At 37.4% G+C, this 9,022-nt stretch overlaps 1 protein-coding gene across 8 annotated transcripts in view; it reads left to right on the top strand.

The window, feature by feature from the left end:
* Positions 1-9,022, top strand: part of FRY (FRY microtubule binding protein) — a 209,062-nt gene that overhangs the window by 111,623 nt on the left and 88,417 nt on the right. For all 8 annotated transcript variants that reach the window (XM_072404363.1, XM_072404338.1, XM_072404345.1 and 5 more), the window contains exons 5-10: positions 2,362-2,452; positions 3,164-3,243; positions 3,330-3,410; positions 6,611-6,779; positions 8,521-8,613; positions 8,697-8,795. In XM_072404363.1, coding sequence (XP_072260464.1) covers positions 2,362-2,452; positions 3,164-3,243; positions 3,330-3,410; positions 6,611-6,779; positions 8,521-8,613; positions 8,697-8,795 — 613 coding nt within the window. The remainder of the gene's footprint in view (positions 1-2,361; positions 2,453-3,163; positions 3,244-3,329; positions 3,411-6,610; positions 6,780-8,520; positions 8,614-8,696; positions 8,796-9,022) is intronic.

Here is a 9,022-nt window from a genome sequence, read left to right as displayed (position 1 = left end):
ATTTTAGATTGACTTTCCATATGTTTTGAAATAAATCGGTGTGATTCAAGTATCATAATGCCCCTTTCCATGGGCAGCCTAACTCTGGTATGAGATTTGATCCTTGGATTTCTAGTATTGGATGTTACTCCTATGTGATATTTCTGGCTCCTTCAATCATTGCAGCAGTTAGGTTGGGCAATAGAATAGTAACTTTAGGAGCATCCTAAAATATTAGAGAGGGCAAGAAGGGGACTTTGCCATGAGGGACAAGGAAGTTAGAACAATAGCTACTTTAAAAGGAAGTATGATGGCGTTTAGTTCAAATTTTTTTTTTTTTTTTTAGCACGGTTGTACACAGGGCAGTTATAATTTTGTCCATGTAAAGTGTAGTACCTACAGCTTCCAGAGAAGACCTCCCTTAATATATATACAGCTGGAATTGTTCTTTTTTGTTTACTGGCATGACAAGGGTTTTCCAGTTTTAACACAAGTGTTCTAATTCTCCTGAGTGGAATTCCTTGTATTCGTTTATCATCCTGTGAAAGAAGTGAGTTGTGCATTTGCCAAGACTGTCTCATGTTCTGGTCTTCAGTGGCCAAGTAGGGTAAGATATGTTAAGCTGCCTCTGTAGAGAGATGCATTAACTGGACACCTGGAACGTGCGTAGGGTAGTTCTCAGCATGAAGAACTATCGCATCACTGGGGTAAACATTCTTTAATGGAGCAGTGTTTTCTTAAGGCAAATGTACTTGACAAAGTCTTTTTGTGTGGCTTTTCCCATTTCTACCAGCAACCATTATTGTTGCATATTTATTATAAAACATTAAATGTGTATACCATTGGTAAGGCAGCATGTAGTCTTGCAGATTGCAGAGAAGAGATTGCGTCCTTAATAAGCACATATCTATATGATCTGTATATTCTGAAATTTAAGCAGCTGAAGTAATATGCAAACAGAGCTTGACTATGGATCTTCTGACTTGATATGCAGTTTTTATTGCGCTCAACCTTTGCTAAGTCATTTTATCATATATCACCTTCATAATCATTTATGACATACCTATTTAGGCATTAAATCACATTTTGCTGACTTCTTCTGCATTGACATTTTACAATACCATTTAATTTAATATATTGGGCAAAAAACAATCCTCGCCATTTCAACAAGTGATTACATTTGAAGCATGCCAGACTGGCTATTGCAGGCATGGACAAACTACAGCCCGCGGGCCATATACGACCCATTAGGCTTTTAAATCCAGCCCGTTGAACTCTCTCAGCGGTCTGCTGGTGGGGGGGGGTGAACAGGTCAGAGCCGGGGACCATGTCCCCTATACAAATCCCAGGCTCAGGGAAGTGAGCGGGGTTGTGTCTCTGGGCATAACCTGCCCACTCTCTAATCGCAGATCTGAGTCGGCGGGGTTATGTTATTATGACGTGACACCTGAGAGCAGGAGATAGAGGTGCTGCGACTTACAGAAAAGTACGTTTTTCATGGACCTGTGTAGGAAAATTGCTCAGGAGCTTTTACTGCACTTTTTAGGAGAATGGCTGCAGTCATGATCATTTGATAGGAGCACAAAGCCAATAAACCATTGTGAGTTGATAGCTCTGTATTCTTTCCATGCAGGTCTATTATTCTAAACATGGTGCTTAATTGCTATGAACCACTCAACTACAAATCCAACTAAGTTAGATATGTCCGACCTGCCTTCAACCTTTTTGGAAATCCGATAGTACTGAGAATAATAGGTTTTCTCTAAGAATTGAAACCTGTGCTGTGCATAAAGACTTAAAAGATAACAGTTATTTTTCAAGCTGCCCTGTATTTTATTTTTTTGTGTTAGCCTAAAACAAAATGCTGTTGTAGTGATATGTATTAGAGTGATTTTATGTGTTCTTAGTATGATTTTTGCACAAATCTTGTTCAAATCCAGGACTCTCCCATCGGCCTGGCCCTTCTGCCAAATTTTAGAACAGATTGTGGCCCCTATGTGAAAAAGTTTGCCCATCCCTGGGCTATTGTCACAACAAGTGAATATGTATGTATTACAGAGCCATGGTGTGGTTTTGAGATGAAGTAGATATGTTATAGATGGCTGAGAAGGGGAATCTGATTGTTCATGCCCATTGCTCATTTACAGTTGTATGTTGTACGTAGAAAGTATAATCACATTGAAAAGAATTTTATCTCTCAACCAACACATAAATATAATTGATGCAAAGGACTTTCTTTCCCATTACTAAAATGTTGATTGATTGATGTTATTGGTGCAGTTTGATTTCTTCTGTTCCTGCAGTTGTTTTAATAAAGGATTATTTATTCCCTTAATCTTTTGAAATTAATTTACAGATTTTATTTGCTTTTTCTCCATATAGTGACGAACAGCAAAAAGATTACTTGATGGAAAGGAGGGATCTGGCAATCGATTTTATTTTTTCATTAGTTCTTATTGAAGTTTTAAAACAGGTAAGATGACACTGCCACTGACTACATGTTCATAGTTTTCATTAAGTTACTCAGCAGAATTTCTTCCTATAGTTTCAGGAAGCGGATAATGCACAGAATATTGAATTAAGTGACATTGTATACATTAAGTGGCCAGCAGATGCCCTTTAATATTAATTTAGCTATATGATATTAGCGGATGCCGAGTGGTTTGTTTTGACTCCCACATATTGTCATTAATTCTGCATCTTTGCCCTGTTGCATATCATAGGTTTGGCTTCAAGAGGAAGAGTACATGTAATGAAAGAAAAGGGTGCAAGGCTCCTGACAGGGGACAAGCTTCCCAAAACTGAGCATACCCTACCTGAGCCGTAGCCTAGGCAGGGCACCTCCATTCTTTGAGGGCTTACCGGAGCCAAGCCCTCTCGGCATCTTTGAGCAAATGGTCTCTGCCGAAGCGAGACCCAAGGTTAGGGAGAGTGCAGACCTAAGGGCCATGCACTCTCCCCACACCTAACTTTCAGGTGAGGCCAGATGAACCACCCCTACTCATCTGGTGCAGGGTGCAAAGTGCAAAAAAAAGTGGAAAAACGTATTCTATATAGGAGAAGGATTTGGGAAAATGAATCAGTACAATTAATATATAGTGAGTAATAATGTTTGATTTGTAGATTTTAAATGCCTGTTTTAGTTTGTCATATTGTTAATGCTAATTTATTTTTGTATTTCCAGATTCCGTTACATCCAGTAATTGACAGCTTGGTTCATGATGTAATTACATTGGCTTTTAAGCACTTTAAATACAAAGAAGGGTAATACAATTTAGAATAAGCAAATAAAATATTTTCTTTGGGATGCTATTGTGATGGTCATTTTTTTATTATTCTCTTTTCTCTAGTTATCTAGGTCCAAACACTGGTAACATGCATATAGTGGCTGATCTGTATGCAGAAGTCATAGGAGTATTAGCACAGTCAAAGTAAGTACTATGCAAATATTAATCTATGTAAGTACTATACAAATATTATCTTTGTAAGTACTATGCAAATACTAATGGCATGCAAATGTCCATCTTCAAGACAAGAAAATAATGCTGTTCAAGTTTGGAAGAAAAAGTATTGAAAACAATACTGTTCAAAGCATTGTTTTAATTTTTAAATAGCACTAAATTAAATCTGAACAAAATTAAATTATCAGTATACATACAAGCAATAGCTCCTGCATTAGAATACGTTATTGGTAGCTTCTTTGATCATTAAGGAATAGGATATTATCAATTAGCCCCTTATTAAATGTCAGATTCAACACACAATTAAAGCTAGGTACACACTTGCAATGTTTATTGTTAGAAAATAACGACGAACGAATATACACTATTATTTTGAACAATCGTATTGTGCACAATTCTGTACATGTAACAATATGATCGTTCAAATATAATCCACCAATAGTGTACACACGCTAGATACAATCGTTTGAACGATACAGGAAGTGGCATGTAAAGGAGAAAGTGTGCTGCAGAAACATCCACGATCACTGAACGACCGTACACACAATTGATTGTTGCTCAATCAGATCCGCCGGAACGGTCGTTCGTTTCCAGAAACAATCCTTGTTCGCCGGCATTGTTGGTCAGTCATTGTGCACTTTTTTTTGTTAATTATGGGACGATCGGTCGTTAGTCGTTCGTTTCTAAGATAATTATTGCAACATACAAATAAGTGTAATAAACAAAGAACTATTAGAGGTTTTTTTTTATTAAAAACAAAGTTTGTAAACGTTGTCTGGTCTTCTGCTTTCTGCATATTAGAGCATCAGGATTTGAATAGGTATAAGCAACGTATAAGCATGAGTATCAAGGGGCTTCTATGTAGAAGGGTTTAAGGTGAAAACATCCTGCTTAGACAAAATGTGGGCAAACCTGTGGATTGTATTATCAATCCTATAGGTTAAGTCTTCCGTTTCTCTCCAGTGTACAACCAAGAAGGCATTTTGCACTGAATTATGTACCTAACTCCACTGTAATGAAATGTACCTTTCAGCAACTATTAGGATTTGAGAGATTGGTTTCTTACCAGTGAAAGAGGTATTTGACAGTGGGAGACCCAACAGAAAGTGTAATTGGTCCTAGGTTAACTGGATTTTAAAACACTTATTACAAGATCTTTTAGCTAGTTGTAATTTGCTTCGAATTGCCAAAAAATGGTGTACCATCTGGGCAACTGCATTGCCAACATTGGTAACAAGTATTTGGTGGGGGTCCTGTACCAAAACAGTATATATTTCTATACTTGTATTTAATTTCTTTAGGTGTCATACAGAGAAAGGGATTTAGCTTCCACAGAATCAAAGTGTGTTTCCAAAGTGCAACAATAGAGATTTTCTTTTAGAAGGAGTTTCAGGCAAACATCTAAACATATCGTTAAAATACATGTTTAAGGACTGTTAGCCTACCAAAGTGTAAATTTTGTACAACCAGGCTTCCCATACGTTACCAAAAGCCCTCAAGCACTGCATGAAAGTATATTAGATTGTCAGTAATCTTACACTTATATTCCAGTTTTAGTTTTGAAAAGGACTGCAGAAAAAACATATAAAATGTGAAAATTATCCCAGCCCACAGTAAGTCTACGTACACATGTCAGATGATTCTCGTTAGATAATCACCTCAGGGCTGATGTCGGATTAGAATGTGGAGTGTGTACATCGCTCGTTGTGCATCGTTCTGACGATCAATTGTAAATAAAAGTGATGGGGAGTGAGTGCAGCAGGGTTCTGCTCCATCGTTCTCCTCCTCCCCTGCTTGTTCATGCATGGTGCAGTCTTTTGCCGTTGGAAAGGATCATGAAAGATCCTTTCCAACGACAAATATTGCATGTGTGTACCCAGCCTTTGTCTAGCCATGTTTATTCAAATTCTTATCAGTCTTTTTCAAGTTTGTTTTTTTAAATCTCCGAATATTTGTTATTCTGGGTTTCCATTTAATGTGCATCACCAATGTAAGATTCACACATGTGGTCTGCATAAAGCAGATCTGCTGCCCTAAGATCACATTCTACAGTAGTGGCTTCACAGAAGGGATTCACATACTTGTCTGGATAGGTCACTATCTAAATATCTGAGAGAATATGTACAGAGGGCAATGGAAATAAACACTGGAAAGATTAAATAAAGAAATATGGTGTCTCTGTATGTTTGTACCTTGTTGAAATGTTAAATTGAGCGGTAACCCCCCTATGATAACTGCAATGTCATTTAAAGTGTCATCTCATTGATCATATACCATAAACTATGTAGCACAAGGTCTGCTCTCACATTACACAAAGAACAATCTAAAGGGCATTGCACAGAGATTGTACAGTGAGATTCCAAGATGTGAAGCCATGTGTTTGTGGGATGGAAATGTTTTACAAGAGAATGAGAAAATGTTTCTTGAGCAAAAAAAAAAAAAAAAACATGTTAGCTGGTTACAAGAAATGTTAGAACGCTGTGATTTAGTTACTAGGTGTTGACTGGCAAGTTTCCCAGACATGCCAGACATTTGGTGATTTATGTATTTTTCAGTCTCTTAAATTCAGAATTTCGATAGTATTTCTGCTTTCAAATTTGCTGAAACCAATTATGTTTGTTGCTTGCAAAAGCTGCATGCATTCGCTCAGTGACCCAAGTTTATGTAGGCAACATTAGGCCCACTTTATGGTCACAATGAACCCGACGGCACAACTGGTGCAGAAGATCAATATTAAAAGGCTTGTGCATAGCTGTGACAAAGGCTTCCTGTATTTTGTATCCTTTTATTGGCAGCCTAATAGGTCATTCTTCTGTAGTAGAGTTTTACGTGGGTAATTCGGAGGAAAATCTTTGGAAGGCCCTCAAACATTCAGTTTGAGGTTTCTATCCAATGCAGATAGGGCTATTAGAAATCCCATGACTTGGAGTTTATATCATTATATGGTGGCTTAATGATAAGGTTAAAAGAAAGTCACTTGAATTCATATTAAGAAGGTGTTTGGAGCACAGCCTTTATTTATCTAGTAGAGCTGTTGCCTTGGCTGGCAGGGTTTCATGCTGTTTGGTTACCACCAGTAAATCACTTGAGTGAGCTTTAAAAAGAAATGTTCACTTCTGGAATGGAAGTCATTTCATATCATTTATTTGCTGTCATCTCTTATTTGTCAGGTTTCCTTCCGTGAAGAAGAAATTTATGGCTGAGTTAAAAGAGCTGAGACACAAAGAGCAGAACCCGTATGTGGTTCAAAGCATCATCAGTCTTATAATGGGAATGAAATTCTTCCGCATTAAGATGTATCCTGTGGAGGACTTTGAAGCCTCCCTCCAGTTTATGCAGGTATGTTTTCTTATCGGCTGTGACAGAGTATAGGGGGTGACACTGAATCCTTATTTTTCATGGTATAGATTGGATTTATGCAGGATCTTTTCATACATGATAGAACATGAAATACATATTTTGCTGAGCATTTGTAACTCAGGCTTAGGAATCTGATTACCCCAATAAGGGCTTTATTTAATAACATTATGCAAAGGGTAATGGTACCTGTAACCCAAGCAGACCAATGATCTTTCCTTAATATACCTGCACTAAGCTTCTGAAATCTATGATTGGGTATTGTATGCTTATTGACATCATGGATATTTGCCAAATTGCATTAAAGCCCTAAATAGTATGACATATGATATCATATGTTTTTTATTTATGGTTTGGGTTTCTAAAATACTATAGTTGCTTTGTATGACCTTTTTTTTTTAAATATATCTGTACTTTGCTAAATTTCAATTGCAAAGCAGCACAGTTCAGTACCCATTTGTAATATCTTATTAAATGTGGCTTTTTAATTAGAAAATGTTATAGAAGTATGCTAAAAAAAAACAAAAAAAAAAACACAACTTAGTGTGCATTCCTAGCATCTGTGGGAGTTGTATTATCCCACCCGCCAAGTCAAGATGGCCAAAGATACCAAGCCTGGAAAAGGACCAGGCAAGGATGTCGGCGCCAGTTAGGTTACTTGCGGATTCTTTTTGCTGGAGTGCAGGTTATTTGCACGCTTTTATTGAATTCACTTTACAGGGAAACATGACAGAGAATTTCCAGAACTCTATGGGGTCCCCTTAAAAACAGTGGACTGCAGTACCTGCTTGCTTCATAGCTGAGTTTCACTTGTAACCTAAGTCTTGTACAGTCCTACAGGCCTCTGTATTCTGATTTTACCGTGCATAGCTTTACACAGTGTGCATTGGAAGCTGCAGCATCAGAAAAAGACAGTTTCATTTCCTGGCTGGAATGTTCATTATAGTCCTTTCCCCCATATCAGAACTGTGCCTGACTTCCACACCCTTCACCTGGGTGTTTTAATGCTTTCTGTTTTCGGGGCATTATGTACAGCACCCTGTACATCCTTCCGACCCCCTCACATCTGTCATGAACAAACTTTGTTGCACAGACATAGTGTTGCTGTCACAATCACAGTCATTAGCATTTTGATGAGGAAAGGAACTAAGGAAGGCTGGTTTACCATCAACTTTAAGACTTGCTTTGTTTGATTTAAAACTTGGACTGAGCCATATGAAGGAAAGTGGATAAAGGAAATGAGTCACAAATTGAGTAGGTTAATGTACATAATAGTTATGCCACAGCTACATGGAAAACATATCTTATACTTGATTTTGATATAAGAGAATTGCAGGAGCTGTTGTTACTTGTCTTTTTTTGAAAATGTCTGGCTGTATCTGACTTCAGCACTCTTTAAAGATCAGGAACAAAAAGATATATAAGAGTGTGGGAAAAGAGTCAAAATTCCCTATTGCTATACCTATTCCAGATTAGTAACCAAGACAGCATTAGGCCAAATCATAAACTTGGCTGCCAGGAAACTAGGATTCTCAAAAGCATTGGCAGCCTGTATTATTCTCTTTTATTATTATTTAATTTTATTTTAACAAGCCAAATACTAACATTTATACCTTTTCAATTATACTGTGAAAAGCTTTCAGTGTGTTAAGCATGTGTGTTGGCTGCATTCACCTAATTTTATGTCCTTATTATTCATGACCATGTTTTATGTCTCTTTTAGGAATGTGCACATTATTTCCTAGAAGTAAAAGACAAAGATATCAAGCATGCTTTGGCCGGCCTGTTTGTGGAAATCCTTGTACCTGTAGCTGCTGTAAGTCACGTTTAAATGACTTGTTAAGTTACGTATTGGGATAAGGCCTGCTGAACCTCAGCAATCTATTCATTTATTTGCAGGCTGTGAAAAATGAAGTTAACGTCCCTTGTCTCAGAAACTTTGTGGAGAGTCTTTATGACACAACTCTTGAGCTGTCTTCCAGGAAGAAACACTCACTGGTGAGTTGTGTATGCAGCCATTATTCCAGATACCCCACAGAATTTTATGAGTTCACGAACACTTGTATTTCTGATTATAGAGCAACTTGCAATGTTTTATTCTGCTTTAAATAGAGAGGAAAATAATAACATCACCAATAGAAAGATACCAGCTATGAATTTTATTAACCACCTGGCCGTTAAGCCCGAGCATGCTCAAGGTAAAAACTTTTGCAATTTTCGTTAAC

The sequence above is a fragment of the Pyxicephalus adspersus genome, chromosome 1, assembly GCF_032062135.1.
Source record: "Pyxicephalus adspersus chromosome 1, UCB_Pads_2.0, whole genome shotgun sequence".
Classification (NCBI taxonomy): Eukaryota; Metazoa; Chordata; class Amphibia; order Anura; family Pyxicephalidae; genus Pyxicephalus; species Pyxicephalus adspersus.
This window is presented reverse-complemented; position numbering and strand designations above follow the sequence as displayed.